This window comes from Salmo salar, chromosome ssa27 (genome assembly GCF_905237065.1).
Source record: "Salmo salar chromosome ssa27, Ssal_v3.1, whole genome shotgun sequence".
Lineage (NCBI taxonomy): Eukaryota > Metazoa > Chordata > Actinopteri > Salmoniformes > Salmonidae > Salmo > Salmo salar.
Window position 1 is genome coordinate 13,090,947 of NC_059468.1, and position 25,050 is coordinate 13,115,996.

Consider the following 25,050-nt stretch of genomic DNA (forward strand, 5'->3'; position numbering starts at 1 on the left):
TTAAACGCATAACTTTGTCTCCCTCTTGAGTCATTTGGTGTATTTATTATGGATCCCCATTAGTTCCTTCCAAGACAGCAGCTACTTTTCCTGGGGTCCAGCAAAAATAAGGCAGTTAGACCATTTTAAAAACATTACAATACATTCTCAACAGATTGCACAACACACTAAGTTTGTGCCCTCAGGCCCCTACTCCACTACCACATCTACAACCCCAAAAAATCCGTGTGTGTATGAAGGTGTCTGACTGTTTGTTGCTTCAGTCACCGTTGTTCCATAAGGTGTATTTTTATCTTTTTTTTAAATCTAATTTTACTGTTTGCATCAGTTACTTGATGTGGAATAGAGTTCCATGTAGTAATGGTTCTATGTAGTACTGTGTGCTTCACATAGTCTGTTCTGGATTTGGGGACTGTGAAGAGACCTCTTGTGGCAAGTCTTGGGGTGTATGCATGGGTTTCTTTGCTGTGTGCCAGTGATTCAAACAGACAGCTCGGTGCATTCAACATGTCAATACCTCTCATAAATACAAGTAGTGATGAAGTCAATCTCTCCTCCACTTTGAGCCAGGAGAGATTGGCATGCATATTATTGTTAGCTCTCGGATGTACATCCAAGGGCCAGCCGTGCTGCCCTGTTCTGAGCCAATTGTATTTTTCCTAAGTCCTTCACACCACACGACTAAACAGTAGTCCAGGTGTGACAAAACTAGGGCCTGTAGGACCTGCCTTGTTGATAGTGCTGTTAAGGTATTGTAGCGCTTTATTATGGACAGACTTTGCCCCATCTTAACTACTGTTGTATCAATATGTTTTGACCATGACAGTTTACAATCCGTTTAGTCACCTCAACTTGCTCAATTTCCACATAATTCATTACGAGATTTGGTTGAGGTTTAGTGAATGATTTGTCTCAAACACAATGCTTTTAGTTATTGAAATATTAAGGAGTAATTTATTCCTTGCCACCCATTATGAAACGAACTGCAGCTCTAACTGTTGCAGTCATTTCAGTCGCTGTAGTAGCTGATGTGTATAGTGTTGTCATCTGCATACATAGACACACTGGCTTTACTTGAAGCCAGTGGCTTGTCGTTACTAAAGATTGAAAAAAGTAAGGGGCCTAGACAGCTGCCCTGGGGAATTTCTGATTCTACCGGATTATGTTGGAGAGGCTTCCATTGAAGAACACCCTCTGTGTTCTGTTAGATGGGTAACTCTATCCACAATATAGCAGGGGATGTTTTTCCAGCAGCAGACTATGATCGATAATGTCAGAAGTCTAACAAAACACCCACAATCTTTTTATCATCAATTTCTCTGTCATTTGTGTAAGTGCAGTGCCTGTTGAATGTCCTTCCCTTTAAACGTGCTGAAAGTTGTTCATTTTGTTTACTGTGAAATAGCATTGTATCTGGTCAAACGCAATTTTTTCCAGAAGTTTACCAAGGGTTGGTAACAGGCTGATTGGACAGCTATTTGAGCCAGTAAAGGGCCCTTTACTGCGGCGGCAGGTAGCCTAGTGGTTAGAGCGTTGGTCCAGTAACCGAAAAGTTGTTGGATCGAATCCCCGAGCTGACAAGGTAAAAATCTGTTCTGCCCCTGAACAAGGCAGTTAACCCACTGTTCCCCAGTAGGCCGTCATTGTAAATAAGAATTTCTTAACCGACTTGCCTAGTTAAATAAAGGTTCACTTACTATTCTTAGGTAGAGTAATTACTTTTGCTTCCCTCCAAGCCTGATCCTACTCCGCTCTTTCCCCTACAGAACTCCGAGATGTTCTCCCTGGTAACGAGCCCCAGCGGAAAGCAAGAGGAGGGCAGAGGTCGCTGCCCCTACGACCCCTACCAACGTAACTCGGCCATCACCGTCGGTAAGAGATGACTCGCAGGAAGTGGAGGATAGTTAAAGAACCACAGGACATTTCCTTTAGACAAGGAAATGTAATTGGCTAAGGGCAATGAGGATGTCATAGCCTTCAACATTCTCCAGGAAGTGTGCCCTTTCCAACCAATGATATCAGACACGTTATGGTATACTGGTGTCTACTCCTTTAGATCTGAAAGGATTTGATAGGTCTGAGTTGTATGGTGAACATTTCACCCAACCTATGAGAAGGCAACATGAATCAATTAAAACATTTTTTGAAAAAAATCCAATCCTTTCAGCTCTACAGGAGTGCCTAGGGGGATAGGTATCTGTGTGGGATTCTTAGTCTCTTCGATGTCGTCATATTTGTCCCATCTCATTGTAGGATGGGGGTTAAGAGTAGTATGCAGTGTAGGTGGTGATAATGTGTTGGTGTTTTAATCTGTGTTTGTGTCTGTGAGAGAGAGGGGGAGCAGATGCTAATAATCATATTGCCCATAACCCTTCGCCTGATGTCTTTACCTTTCTATGGGTAACATGTGACTGCTAGCAAACATTTACAGTACCTATTCATGGGCAAGATATGCATTTACATATGTATCCTGATTAGGCCTATTGGTTACTGTCATAATTAACATTTAAAGTTTTCGAGATTGTTATTTTCACTGACCAATAATGTTTTAAACGTCCCTGGATATGACTTTCATAAATAGTCATTACGCCTGCCACACCAGGTTGTGAGAATCTGTCCCCAGCAGAGCTTGCTCTTATGACAGCTGACACGTACTACGCAAGGTTAATGGTTAACAATGCACACATCTTGTATTTGGGTCATGTCCCTCGCAATAAATATCACGTCTTGACAGAATCTGTCGTCACCTGCTAAGGCATTGTGTCTTGATGCACAAGGCCATTTCCAGTACATTACATGCACGGACTGTTCAATAATAGTTTTTCTTTCCTCTGACCATGACCTTTGTTGTCATCCAAAGTCAGTACATTAATTTAACTCTGTCATTTAATAAAGGTATCGGACTCTGTTAATGGTGGAGGAATTTTTCAGCTTTGACTGTCATTCTCCTGTACGTTTACTCTGATTCACATGCCTTGTACTGGATGACACTCACTGTGTGTGTGTTCAGATGGAGAGCTGTACACTGGAACAGTAGCAGACTACATGGGAAACCGTCCGGTCATCTCCCGCCACCTCAGCGAGGGCAGCCATGTTGATCTGAAGCTGGATGACACTTTGGGCTGGCTGGAGGGTACGTGTCTGCAACAAACTACTCATGATGTATTACACACATCCCCAAGGCTCTTACATACATACATACACTAAGTGTACAAAACATTATGAACACCTTCATAATATTGAGTTGCACTCCTCCCATTGCCCTCAGAACAGCCTCAATTCGTCAGGGAATGGACTCAACAGGTGCTGAAAGTGTTCCACAGGAATGCTGGCTCATGTTGACTCCAAGGCTTCCCACAGTTGTCAAGTTGGCTTGATGTCCTTTTGTTGGTGGACCATTCTTGATACATAATGGGAAACTGTTGAGTGTGGAAAACCCCGGCAGCGATGCAGTTCTTGACACAAACCGGTGTGCCTGGCACCTACTACCATACCCCGTTCAAAGGCACTTAAATCTTTTGTCTTGTCCATTCACCCTCTGAATGGCACACATACACAATCCATGTCTCAGTTGTCTCAAGGCTTAAAAATCCTCCTTTAACCTGTCTCCTCCCCTTCATCTATACTGATTTGAAGTGGATTTAGCAAATAACATCAATAAGGGATCATAGCTTTCACCTGGTCAGTGTGTCTTGGAAAGAGCAGGTGTGCATAATGTTTTGGATATTTAGCAATATGTTTTAAAGGGAGAAATACCTACAGTACCAGTCAAACGTTTGGACACCTACTCATTCAAGGGTTTTTCTTTGTTTTTACTATTTTCTACATTGTAGAATAATAGTGAAGACATCAAAACTATGAAATAACACATATGGAATCATATAGTAACCAAATAAGTGTTAAACAAGTCAAAATATATTTCATATTTGAGATTCTTCAAAGTAGCCACCCTTTGCCTTGATGACGGCTTTGCATGCTTTGTCTGTTACTTGAACTCTGAAGCTATTATTTTGGCTGCAATTTCTGAGGCTGGTAACTCTCTGCAGCAGAGGTAACTCTGGGTCTTCCTTGCCTGTGGCGGTCCGCATGAGAGCCAGTTTCATCATAGCACTTGATGGTTTTTGCGACTGCACTTGAAGAAACTTTCAAAGTTCTTGAAATGTTCTGCATTGACTGACCTTCATGTCTTAAATTAATGATGGCCAGTCATTTCTCTTTGCTTATTTGAGCTGTTCTTGCCATAATGTGGACTTGGTCTTTTACCAAATAGGGCTATCTTCTGTATACCACTCCTACCTTGTCACAACACAACTGATTGGCTGAAACGCATTAAGAAGGAAAGAAATTCCACAAATTAACTTTAAACAAGGCACACCTGTTCATTGAAATGCGTTCTAGGTGACTACTTCATGAAGCTGGTTGAGAGAGTGCAAAGCTGTCAAGGCAAAGGGTGGCTACTTTGAAGAATCTCAAATATAAATATATTTGTTTACTACATGATTCTAAATGTGTTATTTCATAGTTTTGATGTCTTCACTATTATTCTACAATGTAGAATAGAGTAAGAATAAAGAAACCCTGGAATGAGTAGGTGTGTCAACTTTTGACTGGTACTGTACATGTGACCTTTTCCACACAAAGTACAGCTAAAAGGAAATGTACATTTTAAAGGTCTAAATTTAAAGAAGTAGTTTTTAAGTCTATTGGTGTTGGTTAAGCCTCCTAACCAATACGTCTGGAATACGTTCAAATGATTCCTTTGTTAATTAATTTGCCTAACAAGCTTTCAGTAACACACTTATCACTCGATTAGTCTAGCCAATTGTTCAATCTTTTTCTCCAGATCCCACCTTCATCAGCTCCAACTTCGTCCCCAGTGAGGAGAAGATCTATTTCTTCTTCAGCGAGGTGGGCCGGGAGTACGACTTCATCAACAAGTTCACTGTATCTCGCATCGCCCAAGTCTGCACGGTAAGAGATGCATTACTGTGTGGTTGTACTTCGAGTGTGTGGTTGTACATCTGCGTGTGTGCAGATGCGTGTTAATGATAATCCTCTCAACCATTTCCTGTCTGTCCCAGAGTGATATTGGGGGCCAGCGAACCCTGCAGCGACGCTGGACTACCTTTGCCAAAGCCCAGCTCCTGTGCCAGTCTGACAACGAGCTGCCCTACAACGTCATCCAGGACATCGTCACCCTCCCGCCACCTGAGGGCGCCCCAGTGGACGACACCCTCTTCTTCGGCGTCTTCAGCTCTCAGTGGTCAGTAGTTTGGACATTCGCTATGAATGGGATTAAGTCATCTGACATCTCCTGTACGAATGGCAACCGTTGTTTCTTGTTAGCAGGTCTTACAGGTCTCTCAGCAGATCTCAACCCAATTGAACACTTATGGGAACACTTTCTGGAGCGGTGCCCGAGACGGCATTTTCCACCACCATCAACAAAAAAACTAATGATCGATTTTCTTGTGAAAAAATGGTGTCGCATCCCTGCAATAGAGTTCCAGACAATTGTAGAAACTATGCCAATGAGCATTGAAGCTGTTCTGACGGCTCGTGGTGGACAACACACTATTAAGACTGTTGGTCTTTCCTTTATTTTGGCAGTTACCTGTACTTTGCTAGAGAATGGCCAGTCCCGGTCGTTTATAGTATTATGAACTCCAAATTATATTTGAATCCCAGAAAAACATTTGTCAAATAGACAACTTTTTTAATTTATTTTTTTATTGGTTGGTGTGTCGAGGCTTTTTGAAACAAGAAGTGTTTCAGAAGGGTGTTTGGGATTTAAAAAATTGCATGACAAGTTCCTTTGCCAAGTTTTTACTTATTTAGCTGCTACTAGATTGTAGCATGGTTGTGACCGCAAGTGTCTTTGATGTTTGTGCACTACTAGGTCAGTGAACTCAGGGCGTTCGGCAGTGTGTGCGTTCCGCCTGGGCGACATCAAAGCCGTTTTCGCAGGCAACTACAAGGTCCTGAATCGGGACACGCTACGGTGGAGCATGCGAGTTCAGGAAAAGGTCGCCAACCCGGGAGAGGTAAGCGGTGTCTCCATCTCGAATGACAGAGGTCCCCTGAGGGTCAGCAGAAATAAATTAGCTTGTTAGCAAATTTTGACTTCTTCAAAGAAGTTGGATAAAAGGAAAATATAATAAAGAATTAAAAACAACTTCTGAAGACCCAACAGAACAAAAGCTACTCAGACCAAACAATGCTGGGAGAAGGCCTTGTTTATCCTTGCCTAGGTAAATGTTAGTTACGGTTCTGGTTTGTTTACATATGGTGTTGTCTCCCCATGATGTATTGCATTGAGGATCAGCCGTGCCTAAGATCATAAGCGTGGCCTGGTTTGATGTTCAATGAAGAAGAAACTTCCACACATTTAACTTGGCATAACAAATGTGATATCGGCATTTTACGACTTCAATCTTTTATTCAATATTTCTTCAAACTCCTTAGCATACTTGTTGTGGATGACTCCCACACAGGACAATTGGCATACAGCTGGATGTTTATCAAGGTGTACCTGGCTCAATCCCTCTCTCTCCCGCCTCGCAGTGTGGCCTGCACAACGCCTCAGACAACACCCTTCGCTTTGTCAAAGAGAACTTCCTCGCGGACGACAGTGTACACCCTGTGGGGAAGAGCCTGACCATGGTGTCACCTGACCAGCGCTACAGCCACGTGGTCACCCAGAGAGTACAGGCCGCCAACGGAAAGGACTACACCGTCCTCTTCCTGCTCACAGGTACTGGACATTGTTTTCAACTGGAATCGACCTAAATATCAATGTGTTACTCAGTACATGTATGCATGTGCGACACCATTACCGTGTTTAGTCATTTCTTTCAAACGCTTGCTTTCAGAATCGGGCTACCTCCACAAAGCAGTGCTGCTGGAGAAGGGTGCCCACATCATTGAGGAGATCCAGGTCTTCAAGCAGCCTCAGCCCGTAAAGAACCTCCTGCTCTCAATAGCCAAGGTACCTTTCTAGTCATTAGGTATTCTCCGTCTCAAGTCAGGTACTCGTCCCACTTTACCCTCGCCTCGCTGTTACATTACATTTTAATGGCCTCTACACCACAGGGGCCTGCTGGCACTTTAACATTAGCACTTCAGCCGCAAACGGTGAATCTCCCTGTCGCCAAAGCTCTCAGGAGATGTAACCTTTACATTAACTTCCCCTGTCATCTCCTGCGTGCGCTGGGTTCGTCTGCTCTCGAACCCCACCATTATGCCCAGAGGTCTAAACCAATCACGTCACATCTGCTGGTGACTGACGGATGGACATGGCCTGGGGATTTTGTGTCACTTCATGCCTTCTGTGAAGTGTGAGATGGTTGGTTAGCAAGGAATAGACACAATGTCAATTACACATGCAGAAACTGTCAAACATCTTTATTACCACTGCATATAATATTTCAAGGTTTTATCTGACAGTCTTCTTCGCAAATAATGAAATACTGATGACAAATACAAATGTTATTTCAAAAAAATATATATATGTGAGTGTGTGAGTGTGTGTATATGTTTTTAACTATTGTTAAGTGTACACTGTAGACCATAGTGTAGGCTAAATGAACAGAAGCTGGTAAGGTTTTGCAGGACTGTGTGTCCGCGGCTGGATGACCGTAGAGAAGGCGACGGTATTAGCCCCGATAAGCCCTCTCTCTCGGATCTGCTGCACGAGAGTGAGAGAAATAAGCTGGAGAGCTGTCTGTCTAGGATGTGTGTTCATGACGCAGCGCTTCAGTGTGACAAATGTGTTCAAGGTGTGTGCACAGTATGGTTCTGGGTCAGCGTGCGTGTGCTGTCTGTTGAAATCATTTATTTATGTAGCTAAGACATAATGTACTGTACATGTCACATAGGGGTCACAACACACGTCGCAGAGAATCTTTATTCTCTGACTGAACCGAAATATGGTTATTTAGCAGCCACTTATCGGTTGAAGAAGTGCTTATATTCAGTACGTGACCCAGACCCACAACCCCAGTGTTGAGAGCAACATGCTTCAACCAAGACTAAGTGTCAAAATTTGCCTCAATTAATCCTTCTCGTAGTTACTACCCAGTAAATCAGTTTGTACACTTGTTCATGTAAGTGTATACTAATGCTAACATGTTTCTATTCTTATCCCCCTATGTTGTTTGCCATAGCTGTACACCAGTGGTCACCAACCGGGTTGATCTCCAAAGCATTCCTAGATTTCTGTAAAAAACAATAGTCTTGCTTTCCAAAAAAAAAAATGTTCTTTGATTTATTTTTGTGCTCTTGATGGTAGATGCACTTCAATCATTCGCCCTAATGCCGGGAAGGAAAGTGTTCTCATTTTGAAGCATTTCATGTGTCTGACGGTAGATCTGCGCCTTCCCGGCAGGCCCAGAGAACAAATCAATTGCACTTATAGGCCTACCGCTGGCCAATCGGATAGCTCAGATCACCGTGTCTGCAGTTTCCTCCAGCCATAGACTGTAAAAATAAGATTTGGGCACACAACAAAGTTGATACTGTGAGATTTCAAAACTTTTAAAATCATGACTGGCTAGAGACTCAATGAATACAGCAAAAAGCTGCTGTTTTTATAAGTAATAAAAATAAAATATATAAGCCCCCCCCAAAAAAGCTTTCTCTCTCCTTCCACTTACTACTGTACAGCCAGCACTGCAGCTGCAATGAATGAGTACAGCAAAGTCCTCCGATAAGCTTGCCTTGTTAATATTAGCGGCTTGTCTTAATATCGAGGAATATTGAACTTTCTCTGGTCATAGGAGTAACATGAAATGCTGTTTGAGGCAGAAAGAATGCAGTGCGACTTGAGTTTTGCCATCAACTGGAAGACTGTCCTCTTTTCTCATCGGCGGAAGGGAGAGGGAAGGTGAGTCACGTGAGAGGCAGCCTCACCGCTGCTCCCTCCCTCCCTACCTTTAGACTGACCCATTTAGGTGCAGGCTATTAATCCAGCAAAATAAAAACCAACGTTAAAAATATAAATCAATCTGGGCGGTAGATCTCGGCTTGCTTTTGGACTCAAAACTCAGAAAAGGTCGGTGACCTCTGCTGTACACTAACATTAGCGACTTCGCGCTAATGCTATCCTTCACCCCCACAGGGTGTGGTGTTTGTGGGCTCATCCGAAGGCGTGGTGAGGGTCCCGGCCTCCAACTGCTCCTATTACAGGAGCTGTGCCGAGTGTGTGCTGTCCCGAGATCCTTTCTGTGGCTGGGACTCCTCCAACAAAGTCTGCACCCACGCCACCAGCATCCAGGACAATGTGTGAGTGTCACACCCCATCACTTTACATTACAACCACTCCACCCAGCAGGCACAACACCAATACACTGTAGGATTTATCGAATGTACCATGGCAAGCGTAATATACAACTTGCATAGAGCCGGGTGTAAGAAATTACTTTAGGATAAAGGCTGTTACATTTTGATTTGGTGGAATTCATTTATTTCCTACAGGGCTGGATTCCCTGACACAAAAGCACTTTAAATGGATAATCTCTATTGAACATGCGTCTTAGTACAGGAGTAGGATTAATGTTTCTCGAAAACCGGCACATAATATTTAAGAAAACACAGAATAACATATGGGTATTTTATTTAGGGTATAGGTAGTGTATGTATTCGAAAGTACGTGGACACCTCTTCAAATTAGTGGATTCGGCTATTTCAGCCACGCCCGTTGCTGACCGGTGTATAAAATCGAGCACACAGCCATGCAATCTCCATTTGGGGCGGCAGGTAACCTAGTGGTTAGAGCATTGGGCCAGTAACCCGAAAGGTTGCTAGATCGAATCCCCGAGCTGACAAGGTAAAAATCTGTCGTTCTGCCCCTGAACAAGGCAGTTAACCCACTGTTCCTAGGCCGTCATTGTAAATAAGAATTTGTTCTTAACTGACTTGCGTCGTTAAATAAAATAAAAGATTTAATAGACAAACATTGGCAGTAGAATGGCCTTACTGAAGAGCATAGTGACTTCCAATGTGGGACCGTCATAGGATGCCATCTTACCAACAAGTCAGTTCGTCAAATTTTTGCCCTGCTAAGGAACTAGCAGCTAGAGCTGCTCCGGTCAACTGTAAGTGCTGTTATTGTGAACTGGAAACATCTAGGAGCAATGACAGCTCAGCCGTGAAGTGGTAGGCCACACAAGCTCACAGAACGGGACCGCTGAAGCGTGTAGCGTGTAAAAATAGTCTGTCCTTGGTTGCAATACTCACTACCGAGTTCCAAACTGAACTCTGCCTCTGGAAGCAGCAACAGCGCAAGAACTGTTCGTCGGGAGCTTCATGAAATGGGTTTCCATGGCCAAGCAGCTGCACACGAGTGGTGTAAAGCTCGCCTCCATTGGACTCTGGAGCAGTGGAAACGCGTTCTCTGGAGTGATGAATCATGCAACAACATCTGGCAGTCCAACGGACAAATCTGGGTTTGGTGGATGCCAGGAGAAATGCTATCTGCGCGAATGCATAGTGCCAACTGTAAAGTTTAGTGGAGGAGGATTAATAGTCTGGGGCTGCTTTTCATGGTTCGGGCTAGGCCCCTTAGTTCCATTGAAGAAAAATCTTAACGCTACAGCATACAATTACATTCTATACGATTCTGTGCTTCCAGCTTTGTGGCAACAGTTTGGGGAAGGCCCTTTCCTGTGTCAGCATGACAATGCCCCCATGCACAAAGTGAGGTCCATACAGAAATACTTTGTCAAGATTGGTGTGGAAGAACTTGACTGGCCTGCACAGAGCCCTGACCTCAACCCCATCGAACGCCGACTGCGAGGCAGGCCTAATCGCCCAACATCAATGGCCGACCTCACTAATTCTTAATTAAGCCGTCCCAGAAAGGGGTGACCAACTCCATATTAATGCCCATGATTTTGGAATGAGATATTCGACGAGTAGGTGTCAACATACTTTGTCTCTTTATTGGGTCATGTGTACTTTATTGGGTCTGTTTTATTTTTATGGAGTTAATCAAGAAGTGACCATTGCGCTCTTCCAGAAGTTTAGTTGGTGTATAAAACCTGTAGATTCAGATGAGCAAAGAAGTGTGATGGGTCCGCACTCAGATGTCACACATAGCTTACTTCATTTTTTTTGTTACTGCATCAGGGATAGTGTACACAGACGTTTCGGCTTTGCAGCCTTGTTCAGTGTGTAGCTATAAATCTCCTGTGTAGGTACAAAAAAACAGCCGAAACGTCTGTACGCTGTCCCAGATGTAGTAAAAACTAAAAAAGGAAGTAAGCTTTATGCGACGTTAGTTAACCAGAATGTAAACAGGATCTTTGCATGGACAGACGCACAGAATATCACACAAACTCACATACAGTGCATTCGGAAAGTATTCAGACCCGTTGACTTTCTTACACATTTTGTTACGTTACAGCCTTGATGAGGGAACCAATTTTTTGCTCCATCAATCTACACACAATAATACCCCATAATGACAAAGCCTAAATAGTTTTTAATTTTTTTTGCAAATGTATTAAAAATAAGAAACATACCTTATTTACATAAGTATTCAGACCCTTTGCTATGAGACTTGAAATTGAGCTCGGGTGCATCCTGTTTCCATTGATCATCCTCGATCAGCTTTAATATTGCAGATTGTAGCTTCCATACAACTTGATTGGAGTCCACCTGTAGTAAATTCAATTGATTGGACATGATTTGGACAGGTACACAAAGTACCGAGTAAACGGTCTGAATACTTATGTAAATGTGATTATTTCAGTTTTGTAATTTTTATTTTCAAAAAACATGTTTTTGGTTTGTCATTATTGGGCAGTGTGTGTAGATTGGAAAAAAAAATATATATATATTTTAATCCATTTTAGAATAAGGCTGTAAAGAAAGCAAAATGTGGAAAAAGTACGTAAAAAAAAAATGCACACACTGACAGTGTTTATCTCCTCTACAGAGGCCAGGATGTGGATGGAGGGAATGTGCAGGAGGCGTGTGCGTCGCCCATGATGCCCAGATCCAGATTTGGACTGCACAAAGGAAACGCAGGTGAGAATCACTAGTGTAAACAGCCCTCATGCTTACAGTGAACTTTGTAGACAAACATTTCCATGCTTATCCTATTATCTATCTGACAGACTAGTCTATAGATGGATGCATACTGCATTGTATATGTGTGGGCTAGCCGCTAACTGCCATAACTAGCATCTGGCTCAGTCTGAACTTGGGCCTTAGTCAGTGACTCCTGAATTCTGTTAAGACTCCTTTCCCCCAGGCGAGCTGGTGTTAGTGTTCCTGAATGAGGTGGTGCGACTGCAGTGTCCAGAGGCCTCGAGCCTGGCCCACCGCCACTGGGAGCGTCCCAACAGCCGCCTCTCCCCGGAGCTCTACCTGCAGCTGGAGGACGGAAGCCTGCACTTCCTGGCCACGCCCACCACCCTGGGCCACTACCTGTGTCTCTCCACAGAGAACGGCTTCCAGCAGAACCTGGCCATCTACCAGGTAAAGCAGAAGAGCAGCCCCACCACCCAGGCCACTGCCCCTGGCGTGACGCCCACCCGCCCCCAGAGCCCGGCCCTCCCCCCAACCACCCAGGCCGGCTCAGGAGGATGGCTCACCCCACCCTTGACGTGGCCCAAGCAGACCGAGCCGGAGCCCACCGCGCCAGCAAGTGAGACTCAGGCCACCACAAGGCGGACCAGCAGGAACTTTACGTTCTGGGTGGAGCAGTCGGAGGAGACTGAGGTGAAGTCGCTGGGAGGGGACAAGCTGCAGCTGGCACTGGGGCAAACCTACCTGAAGGAGCTGGTGGTGGTATCTGTACTGCTAGCAGGCTGCGTTAGCATCCTGCTAACCATTGCGCTGTACGGCATGAGGCAGCGCTGCCGCAGTAGGACGGCGCCCCAAGCCAACGCCCCAGGGAGGGACTTGGAGAGGGGTGGCCATCAGGAGCGGGAGGCCCTCCGGGGGGGTCAGTCACCGCGCAGCAAAGGCAAGCGCAACGGGCAGGCGGCTCACAATGGCCAAGCCAACGGGGTTGTGTGTAACGGCACGCCTAAGGGCTCCAACGGGCATCTGCCCAACACCCCCATCTGAGCACAGTCAACTATATCACACCCTAACTATTGACAGTATCATATCCACTCTTCCTGAGAGCAATGAAGCTTTTACATGGTCATTCTGAGCCATGGGATTTTACATCAACACAGCTAACTGCAGCACTCTGAATTGTGTGGACTGTCATGGCGGGGAGAAAGACTGTTTGGCCTGAGACTGTTGTAACTCAAGTAAAAGGACACTGTTTTATTCTGGTACGATACCAGCCTGTGTGAATCAAATGGGCAGACTGATAAACGTGAATCTCACTGCTTTTATGTAAAATGGTGTATTATATTGTGCTGTATATACTTTGGATTTGAGGATCAATCGACTAGACTGTTTTTGTGTATTTAATAAAAGAGCCAAGAAAGCCGATGTATCGAATGTACATGAAGGACTGTCTCTACCCCGCCACCAAAAAAAACTGAATTGGTTCCTAAACAGATTTATTTTCCACTAACTATTAACTAATGTGTCCACTCAAATCCCAGGCAGTGTGGATGCATATCGCGATGAAACACAAAAACAGCCTTTTCTGTTGGAACAGTGTTTTTGTAGCATCAGGTCTACATTGTAAACCACTTCCTTACTCTGCAGTGTCAGCGACTGTTACGGAGCACGACTTTTTTCCTCATATTTATTTTTTGTTAGTTTATTTTTGTCATTCTATTGAATGTGCTGCCAATGACTTCAAGTGTTTCCAACTTGCTTTTCTTTCTCTCTCACCCAAACGCACATTTTTGGGAAATCCTGCAGTCTGTGAAGCCATGAGAACATGATGTTGATTTGACACTGTAGGCTTATCTCTTCCAGAACAAACAAGATTATTCTGCTTTTCGGAGACTTTAGTTTTGTTAATGTGTTGTCAGTGTATTAACTGGACAGAAATCTGATAATCACTTTGAAAACTGTGAAATTGCCAAAATTGTATTTTGGATGAAAACAAACATGTTTTTAGCTAGACAGCTATTCAGAGACTGAAAACAGATGAAAGGTGGTTCATTTTAAGCTGCTTTAGATGAGGAAGACTAATAGTTAAACAAATAAGGTACTTATTGTCTTTGGTACAGATCACAAACCACTTTTTTTTTTTTTTTTAAATAAGTTGTCTTTATTTTTATACAATCGTATCTTACTGTTCTAATGTTGCAAATAAACAGTTAAATTTGTGCAAAATCGAAATCTGGGTCATTTGTGTTGAATTTAGGCCTTCTGCAGAAAATGTCATTATTTTAAAGCGTTTGAACGCTTCACAATATTATGTTATTAATGTAAGCTTCGTTGAGTAGGATTTAACAGAAAATGGCTCCAGGCTGTTCTCCAGGTTTTCCATGAGATGTTGAAACATTGCTGCAGGGACTTGCTTCCATTTAGCCACAGGAGCATTAGTGAGGTCGGGCATTGATGTTGGGCGATTAGGCCTGGCTCGCAGTCGACGTTCCTATTCATCCCAAAGGTGTTCGATGTGGTTGAAGTCAGGGCTCTGTGCAGGCCAGTCAAGTTCTTCCACACCGATCTCAACAAACCATTTCTGTATGGACCTTGCTTTGTGCACGAGGGCATTGTCATGCTGAAACAGGAAAGGGCCTTCCCCAAACTGTTGCCACAAAGTTGGAAGCACAGACTTGTCTAGAATGTAAATGTACAGTTGAAGTCGGAAGTTTACATACACCTTATCCAAATATATTTAAAGTCAGTTTTTCATAATTCCTGACATTTAATCCTAGTAAAAATTCCCTGTCTTAGGTCAGTTAGGATCACTACTTATTTTAAGAATGTGAAATGTCAGAATAATAGTAGAGAATGATTTATTTCAGCTTTTATTTATTTCATCACATTCCCAGTGGGTCAGAAGTTTACATACACTCAGTTAGTATTTGGTAGCATTGCCTTTAAATTGTTTAACGTGAGTTAAACGTTTCGGGTAGCCTTCCACAAGCTTCCAACAATAAATTGGGTGAATTTTGGCCCATTCCTCCTGACAGTGCTGGTGTAACTGTCAGGTTTATAGGCCTCCTTGCTCGCGCACACTTTTCACACATTTTCTATGGGTTGAGGTCAGGGCTTTGTGATGGCCACTCCAATACCTTGACTTTGTCCTTAACCCATTTTGCCACAACTTTGGAAGTATGCTTGCGGTCATTGTCCATTTGGAAGACCCATTTGCGACCAAGCTTTAACTTCCTGACTGATGTCTTGAGATGTTGCTTCAATATATCCACATAATTTTCCCCCCTCATGATGCCATCTATTTTGTGAAGTGCACCAGTCCCTCCTACAACAAAGCACCCCCACAACATGATGCTGCCTCCCCCGTGCTTCACGGTTGTGAGGGTGTTATTCGGCTTGCAAGCCTCCCCCTTTTTCCTCCGAACATAACGATGGTCATTATTGCCAAACAGTTCTACTTTTGTTTCATCAGACCAGAGGACATTTCTCCAAAAAGTTCTTCCTTGCTGAGCGGCCTTTCAGGTTATGTCGATATAGGACTCGTTTTACTGTGGATATAGATATTTTTTACCTGTTTCCTCCAGCACCTTCACAAGGTTCTTTGCTGTTGTTCTGGGATTGATTTGCACTTTTCGCACCAAAGTATGTTCATCTCCAGGAGACAGAACGCGTCTCCATCCTGAGCGGTATGACAGCTGCGTGGTCCCATGGTGTTTATACTTGCGTACTATTGTTTGTACAGATGAACGTGGTGCCTTCAGGCGTTGGTTTAGGTGGTACCTTCAGCCGTTGGAAATTGTAGACCTTGTGGAGGTCTACACATTTTTTCTGAGGTCTTGGCTGATTTCTTTTGATTTTCCTATTATGTCAAGCAAAGAGGCACTGAGTTGAAAGGTAGGCCTTGAAATACATCCACAGATACACCTCCAATTGACTCAAATGATGTCAATTAGCCTATCAGAAGCTTCTAAAGCCATGACATTTCTGGAATTTTCCAAGCTGTTTAGGCACAGACAACTTAGTGTATGTAAACTTCTGACCCACTGGAATTGTGCTACAGTGAATTATAAGTGAAATAATCTTTCTGTAAACAATTGTTGGAAAAATTACTTGTGTCATGCACAAAGTAGATGTCATAACTGACTTGCCAAAACTATAGATTGTTAACAAGAAATACGTGGAGTGGTTGAAAAACGAGTTTTAATGACTCCAACCTAAGTGTATGTAAACTTCTGACTTCAACTGTATGCTGTAGTGTTAAGATTGCCCTTCACTGGAAGTAGCCCGAACCGTGAAAAACAGCCCCAGACAATTCTTATTGTGCTGACGTTGCAACCAGAGGCAGCCAAGAACAGCACTCGGCAGTCCCATTCTGTGAAAATGTAGCTGGACTCTTACAGTACCTGTATGCATGGATGAATGCTTCACGGCAGACTGGAACCACTTTAACTAATTTTAAGATGTCCTGTGTCTTTTCCGTTTTGTTTGTAGCTAGCTACAGCTTGTTTGTCCTGTTATGTCAACTCCGGTTCACACTGACCGTATGCAGAAAGTAGTCCATCCCAACTTTTTCTCACTGATCTTTGTCGATAGTGCCTGCTAAATTCAGGGCAGCAATGTTGTTGAGTGCAGTAGCAACACTTTTGCAGTTCTCCATGGCAGACCAATCCGATCTCATCTCTCGGCATATCCAGCCCATCCATTATTTCAGCCAATCATGGCTAGCAGGAAGGTTTATGACTTTTTCCATGGCTAAACCAACTAGGCTCGTAATTAAAAAATGGTATTTGTATTTACAGATGGCATACAGAATTATTATTAAGGCACGTGCACGTTCACATGTTCCAGAAGGCATTTCTGCCTCAAAACGCATATGGATAAAAAAATTAAAATGCCTCTCCTGTGAAGTAGTGACGTGCGATAATTTCCTAGCTTCTTGAAACAGGTCACATTTGTGTCAGTAAAAAATGTATGAAAATGCACACATTTATTCACACAGGGTATACTTAAAAAACGATTTGAATCTATTTTATAATGTTCAACTTTTCATCATAGTAAAAAATGTGCTGAACAGCACATTTCATGTTATGTACCTAGCTAGCTAGCTAGGCCTATAATCACTATCTTAGTGATCCTAATCCTATGGTGACTATACTGTTAAGTTCATGTATGGGCATCCATAATTAGGCTTTCGAGTAGTAAATGTTGCAAGATCATCCCTTCTCTTTGTCTCCCTTTGATTTTTACAAACCACACACACACACCAACAAAGTAAAATTGTCTGTTTGACGGTTAACAGCCATACTGTCAATGGCTGCTAAGGCTGCCTTCCCTAAAGACTACCGCCACGGCACAAGTCGGCCTTGGACAATAGCAGCCAAGAGATTGAACCCACCAGGCAAGAAGAGAAGGTGTTCATAGAGCCCATAGCTTATGAGGACTGGTCTGTTTTCAAAAGGGGACACACAGTAAGTGGTCAGGAGACAAAAGGACATTGAAGACTTTTAGGATGTATAATATAGAACACTGATATCGCAGCTATATGGCAAATTCCTTTGCAGAGATACCAGATATTAGACACAAACAAACTGTTAACCATTGAGTTGTGCAATTCCTTGCTATAAAATCAACACATGGAGGGTAATGATAATGAGATTAATGCAATGTAGGACTGAGAGGGGAGAGTCCCTGTCAAGTTTTATTCAACCGTTAGCCTAACGTTTTGCAGCTTTGATAGTCTGAACTGCTATTCCCCCTTGACCAGGTTGAGATCCTCTCTGGGAAGGACAAAGGAAAACAGGGCAAAGTGGCCCAGGTCTTCAGACACAGAAACTGGGTCATCCTGGAGGGGCTGACCACGGTAAGAATCCCAGTCATGGTTGTAAGCAGGGGTATTTCTTTGTCACTTTCATAACAGAGAACACATGCATACACTAAATTCAGTATAAGCATCCAACAATTGTATACTATTCTGTAAACATATATACTGTATAACCCACTTGAGATACACTGATACAGGGTACAGATAATGCCAGCTATGGTTGTTGTTGCACAGTCACCTATTTATTTTATCTTTGCATTTTAGAAACCTGTCCTGACTACCAAAGAGGAGCTTCATAAATGCCCAGTTCAATTGCTTAATGGGCTTCCTTCTAACATTTTTATCATACTAGTTTATAGTGCACTGTCTTTGAACCTGTGTAGCCCTCTCAATGGCTTCACAGGCCAAGCTACAATGGCTTCACAGGCCAAGCTACAATGGCTTCACAGGCCAAGCTACAATGGCTTCACAGGCCAAGCTACAATGGCTTCACAGGCCAAGCTACAATGGCTTCACAGACCAAGCTACAATGGCTTCACAGGCCAAGCTACAGTTGCAAAAGCAAAGACCTGGGCCTGGTTTGCCAAAGGCATCTTATGCCTAAGTTTGTCGTTAGAAGCATAGGATCCTATGGTTCTAACTATGAACTTAGCCTGAAGATGCCTTTGGAAAACTGGACCCAGGCTTGTTATAACATGGGCTTTGTGGCAAAAGTAACAATCCATTGTCATGTTTTGGCCTATGATGATAAACAAGTATGGCATGTTTCCGTTAACAAACACTGCATTTTTTATGTTGAACCCCACTCGTAATAATATTTTAAAAAGTGTCAGGCTGTGTTACAGGGACAGCGGACAGTGCCGTTATCTCTGCAATGTTTGAATAGATCAAATGAACCCACTATCTCTCCATCTTGGCATTTCAGGTACATTGGGAAATCTGCAGATTACCCGGGGACCTACACTGCTAGTGAGGCTCCCCTCCTACTCCGAGACATCTCACTCGTCGACCCCAGTGACAGGTGAGTCCCAGAGCAGTATGGGGAAGTTCAGATTCTACCATTGTTCTAAGCCCATGGTTACCAACCCTGTTCCTAGATAGTTGCTGGGTGTGCAGGCTTTGGTAACAGCCCAGTATTAAACAAATTATTCAGTTACCAGGGATTCATTTGGAATATTTCACGTTATTCAAGCCTTTACCACAGGGTGGTGTAGAAAACACCCTTGCAAATTTGAAACGACTGCCCATGCTCAGAGTTTCGATTTTCAGTTGATTTTATGTGCAGGGCTTGGATTTAAAGGTGCAATAAGTAGGATTTTTGTCCACAGATGTATCCACATTTCTATTGTATTTAAATAGTTAGTGAATTCTTTGATCCTAACCCTGACTGATCCCGACTACTTTAGTACTGAGTTTGATACCAAGCCGGACTCCTGTCTGTTGCTCCATCAGGAAACCGACCGAGGTGGAGTGGAGGTTCACAGAGGAGGGGGAGATGGTGCGCGTCGCCCTCAGGACGGGCCGCATTGTCCCCAAACCAGTGTTCCAGCGCAGAGATGGCATCGTACCGCAGCAGTAGAACGGTGAGTGTGCGTATGGGGAGGGAGGAACCAGAGGCTAGAGGAAGGGCAAAGAAATCTAGATGGATTGAGGTTGAGAGTCAAGCTTGTCAAAAATTAGGGTCAGGATGAGTGAGTGGAAAAGCAGAACACAAGCTATATTTTGGGTTCTGATGGGACTGTTGAACTAAGATCATGAGGGATTAATAAATTATATTGTTCAATGGGTAATTTATAAGTAAAACAATTCATGTAGCAACTGCAGATCGCCCCTTTAAAGGCCCAATGCAGCCTTTTTTTTTACCTCAATATCAAATCATTTCTGGGTAACAATTTAGTACCTTTCTGTAATATTTTTCCATTACAAGTTGTCAAAAATAAACAAAAATAGCTTTTTAGCAAAAAAACATTTCTCAAGATAGATTTTTGCTAGGGCTGTCTGGGAGTGGTTTGAGAGAGGGATCTAATTGGAGGGGCCTAATGGGAGGGATATCTAACCTCAAAACTAGCTGTTATTGGCAGAGAGGTTTAGAACTATCTTTTTTATTGGTCTATTAAGAAATGTACTGCCTAGCATGCCAAAACTCCATCCCTCCAAAACAGGCTGAAATTTCAGGCTGTCTTTTCAAACAGCTCTTACACTAAAAGGACATTATCATAATTGTCACAATTTCACAGTATTAGTCAAACAGTGTGGAAATATATAAATACATAACACGTGAAAATCACGTTTTTTACTGCAGTGAGCCTTTCATTTATACCGCCTGGGGAAGTCACCAGACAAGCCATAACTCCACCCATGGAAAACCTGCTAATTAGAAGGTCCTGTGTAGATTTGATTTTTTCAAATGTTTCAAACTTTTACAATGTTAGTTTCATCAGCTGTTGTACAAATATGACACAAAAAACACAGGTAAACATTTCCTGCGTCTCAAGATTTTGCTATTCTGCGATCGCGTTTTAGCAAAATCAACAATTCCCCGCATATTATGCAAGGGCTTGCAAATTTGACAAATTACAGCATAAAACAATATAATCATCGCATAAAACTGATCAATCGCACATTATAAGAACAACCTCGCAATTTCAACCAATCTCACAGATTTACCGTATAATATGGTTCAATCAAGCCACAAGTCAAACCTTTTCCCTCATTTATCTCGTCAGCACATTTCTGTGAAAAGAAATCATGCGAAAGCCTGGAGGGACTGCTTTTGGCAGTTGGATGAAATGGGCTGTGGGATTAGGGTGATGTGTACCATATGACAGATTGTGGAAGTTACAGTGCCTTCAGAAAGTATTCATACATCTAGACTTATTCCACATTTTGTTGTGTTACAGCCTGAATACAAAATTGATTTACATTTTTTTTAAAAAAAGCTAATTTATTGAAAATAGAATATCACACCCCTGAGTCAATACTTTGTAGAAGCCCCTTTGGCAGCGATTACAGCTGTGAGTCTTTCTGGTTAAATCTCTAAGAGCGTTCCACACCTAGATTGCGCAACATTTGCCCATTATTCTTTCTGAAATTCTTCAAGCTCTGTCAAATTGGTTGTTGATCATTGCTAGACAACCATTTTCAGATTTAAGTCAGAACTGTAAATCAGCCAATCAGGAACATTCAAGATTTGGCCTTGTGTGTTAGGTTACTGTCCTGCTGAAAGGTGAATTCATCTCCCAGTGTCTGGTAGAAAGCAGACTAAACCAGGGTTTCCTCTAGGATTTTGCCTGTGCTTAGCTCCATTCTTTTTTATCCTGAAAAACTTCCCATTCCTTAATGATTACAAGCATACCCATAACATGATGCAGCCACCACTGTTACTCAGTAATGTGTTGTATTGGATTTGCTCCAAACATAACACTTTTTAAACATTACAAAAGTTAATTGCTTAGTTACTTGTTGCAAAAAGAATGCATGTTTTGGAATATTTTTTATTCTGAACAGGCTTCCTTCTGTTCACTCTGTCAATTAGGTTAGTGGAGTTTCTACAATGTTGTTATACATCCTCAGTTTTCTCCTATCACAGCCATTGAACTATGTAACTGTTTTAAATTCACTATAGGCCTCATGGTGAAATCCCTGAGCGGTTTCCTTCCTCTCCGGCAGCAGTGACTGTAGTGACTGGGTGTATTGATACACCATCCAAAGTGTAATTAATAACTTCCCCATGCTCAAAGGGATATTCCATTTATTTTTACCCATCTACCAATAGGTTCCCTACTTTGCGAGACATTGGAAGTCCCACCTGATCGTTGTGGTTGAATCTGTGTCTGAAATTCACTGCTTGACTGAGGCATGTTAAACACAGTGAGTCCATACAACTTATGTGACTTTTAAAGCACATTTCTACTCCTGAATGTATTCAGGTTTGCCATAACAAAGGGGTTGAATACTTATTGACTCAAACATTTCAAAAAAATACTTCCACTTTGACATTATGCGGTACTGTGTGTAGGCCAATGACCCAAAAAATCTTAATTTTTATCAATTTTAAATTCAGTCTGTAAAACAAACAAAAAAGTGGAATAAGTCGAGGGGTGTGAATACTTTCTGAAGGCACTGTAGGTGAGTTGGGTCAGCTACATGCTTGTATACTCAGTGTAAGTATACATACACACCCTTCCTTCTGAGTTGACACCCCTAATTTTGGAATCCCCTTTTTTGGTTGGTGTCTGCCATCCCAGATGGACACCAGTCCAGAGGACACACTGATTAAGACTTACACGCCCTCCCTCAAGACTGGAGGAAGAGGTGATGGAGAAGCTGGGCATCGAAGAGCCCAGGAGGAACCGGAAGACTTACTGGTAATGAGGGGCGAGATCCTCTGGTGTCTGGACCACACAGCCACGGGTTGGGTTGGGGAATTGCATCCATGGTCTCCCTCCCCCTTCTTATTTCCCCATTGGTCACAACGGGGGAAAAAATGACTGACTGCTCTTTATGGACCTACTGTAGGCCTGTATCTGTGTGTTAAAGACATGTTACCAGTTCCACATCGCTCAGTCTAGATGGATATCAGTGGAAACAGGTTGAGGGAGTACAGTAACGTGATGGGAACCATCATGTGCACACAGACATGAAACTGGGTTACTGGTCCTGTTTCAGGCATAAATTTAGCAGAATTCAATATTTATGATGCTTTCAGAGTTTGTCTTACATGTTTTGATTTGTATTCATGTCATAAATACATGTCTAAGCAATACACAATCCTGTTCTTGATTTGACTTGACGTTTTCCTAGATAATGGGAAATCAAAAATGAACAACAGAAATAAGCCTGTTTCTGTGCTACAAATTGAAGATGTACAACGCTGTAAATGCTACATCTGCACTCGTTGTAGAATTGGCTCATTTAGTTAACCATTCAGATGTTGAACAAGTGGTCTTGTCAAAGTATCCCTAAGTAAACCTATGGCTAAGACTTAGATGAATATGTGTGAAGTTGCAATGACGTCTCGTTGTTACCAAAACTGCACAATCAGCAATTAATTAAAGCTTTTTAAACAGGGGTTTACTTTGCAGGGCAGAACTTGGCATTTGAGGGACAGTTTGACTGATAGAGAGCTCAGAATTTGACAGACGGTCTGAAATCAGAGTTAACAAAGATGTCAAGGCTCTAATGGTCGAGCCAAAGCAAATGCAGCGGCAGGAAAAAGAAAAAAGCTGCCAGCCTCTTGTAAAAGGGTCTGGGAGGATGAAGCAGAAAATACCTTTAGTCATTACTCATCTTGGGAAAGCTCACAGCCACTTTGGCCATCAATTATATGTTCAAAATAGATATATTATACTTCTGGGACCAGGGTGTAATAATGCCCTTTAGCCATGTTAAGCTTTAAGACAAATGTCTGTGTCTCTCTTTCCAATCCGTCTGGAGGAAAGAGGCGAAGGACCAAGTAATGAAGATACTCCAGAAGTAAATCCCTAGCTAGGGAGTCGCATGGAGTGGGAAGTCTTCTCAATAGGCCCACACCTGCCTCATTTGACTAGCAGGGCTCTCCAACCCTGTTCCTGGAGAACTACTGTCCTGTAGGTTCACTCCAACCCTAATCTAGCACACCTGATTCAAATAATTAGATGGTTGACAAGTTTAATTAGTTTAGTTACAACTGGGGTTGGATTGAAAACCTACTAGCTCTCCAGGAACAGGGTCGGAGAGCCCTGGACTAGGGTGTGTCGTTTTATATACCTTCACCTCTATGGGAAGTTGGATATGTGTGACGTTATTCAAACTCTTACCACAAGGTGGTGCACAAAACACTCCCAAGTTTTAGATGATGGCCAAGAAGGGGAAAGCCCCGTAAAAAAACAATAGTGTTGTACTGAACTGTTGAAAATCCATGATTTAGAATTGATTCTTTACTTGTTATTTTATAGAAGTGTAATGATATTCTGTCGGTCAATAGTGGAAAACCCACTGTTTTCCTTAGTCAACTGAAAAGCAGTCTTCATAAGTCCATTTCCATCCACAGTTTTTATGTGAATAAAGTCATACCATATAAAACAAGTCAGGACAGCTGTGATGGAAACAGGAAGTTTCGGTACAATTTTATGAATGCCAACAGATAATTTGTTCGTTTGATATGGTGGGATCTTTTTGTGTTGTTAGAATTAATTATGCGAGAAATGGTGGTGGAAACGCCTTCATGCAGAAATATGGATATAATAACCATCATATCAAAGATCATATGGAAGTATACTTGGGAGTCAGGCGATGACATGGTGTGTGGTGCTCCCAATAAGACTCAGAAACAATGCCGTTTATTAGGCTACATAGGAAATAAGTTATGATGCACTTCACAGGGTTGTGAAAGTGCAAGGTGATCTTGGTGCTGCTTTTCAATAAATATCGAGGGTCTTATTCTGGTGACATCATGCACGATGCTTGACTGCCGTTTGACAAAGAAAAATATTCTCGCTCTTTAATAGCCTCATAATGAAGACCAACCTACCCGAACTGTATCTGCGAGCTATTGGCTAGAGCGTAGATGTCAAGACCAGAGTAGGCACATTCGAAATTTAACGCAACAGACATGACAAAACTATCGGTTGAGTTGAAAATGCTATGGAAAACACATTGAACATTAGATTTTTATTCGGTACATGAAAACGTCATCGAAAAAGTACATTGTGTGCATTACGTCATCACGCACAGATTTTTATCTGCAACAAGTCCGTTTGGTGGAAACACCATTGGTGGGAAAATGCGCATATTTTCTTTATGCGGATTTTAGAATATTCGCATGCAAATCTATCGCAAATTGGATGGAAACCTGGATACTGTGACAACCTGCTTGACTATTTACATAATTTAAAATAGCAGCTGCAAAGGTAGTATGGATGCATCCATTTCATAAATGTATACTGTAGATCCAGGTGATGCTTAGATTAGTTGAAGCTCAAAGAAACCCTCCTGCCAAACCTCACCTAAAGACATCCAGTCTCCAGATCTCACATTATAATTTGCATTGTACTCCCTGCCTTTTTGTCAAGTGGCTTTCTGTGTGTCTTCTTGGTTATTAAACTTGTCAATTTTCGGTTGGCATGTGTGTGTGTCTTTGATTAAATGCCTAGCTTGTCTTGTCTGTCCACTTTAAAATATCCCATTTTCTCTGTAGCCATCCTCTTTGCACTATGAAC

The 25,050-nt window shown here is 42.5% G+C and overlaps 1 protein-coding gene and 1 pseudogene across 5 annotated transcripts in view; both read left to right on the top strand.

The window, feature by feature from the left end:
• sema4ab (sema domain, immunoglobulin domain (Ig), transmembrane domain (TM) and short cytoplasmic domain, (semaphorin) 4Ab) overlaps window positions 1-14,262 on the top strand; it is a 50,099-nt gene extending 35,837 nt beyond the window's left edge. For 4 of the 5 annotated variants that reach the window (XM_014177155.2, XM_014177152.2, XM_014177154.2 and 1 more), the window contains 10 exons: window positions 1,767-1,872; window positions 3,011-3,133; window positions 4,844-4,971; window positions 5,082-5,263; window positions 5,900-6,044; window positions 6,565-6,754; window positions 6,873-6,988; window positions 9,119-9,282; window positions 11,939-12,030; window positions 12,242-14,262. In XM_014177155.2, the coding sequence (XP_014032630.1) occupies window positions 1,767-1,872; window positions 3,011-3,133; window positions 4,844-4,971; window positions 5,082-5,263; window positions 5,900-6,044; window positions 6,565-6,754; window positions 6,873-6,988; window positions 9,119-9,282; window positions 11,939-12,030; window positions 12,242-13,077 (2,082 nt within the window). In that variant the 3' untranslated portion in view covers window positions 13,078-14,262. The remainder of the gene's footprint in view (window positions 1-1,766; window positions 1,873-3,010; window positions 3,134-4,843; window positions 4,972-5,081; window positions 5,264-5,899; window positions 6,045-6,564; window positions 6,755-6,872; window positions 6,989-9,118; window positions 9,283-11,938; window positions 12,031-12,241) is intronic. The other variant, XM_014177157.2, reaches the window with a different exon arrangement.
• Window positions 14,263-17,325: 3,063 nt separating this feature from the next.
• Window positions 17,326-22,430, top strand: LOC106588273 (probable 39S ribosomal protein L24, mitochondrial; annotated as a pseudogene).
• The last annotated feature ends 2,620 nt before the right edge of the window (window positions 22,431-25,050 follow it).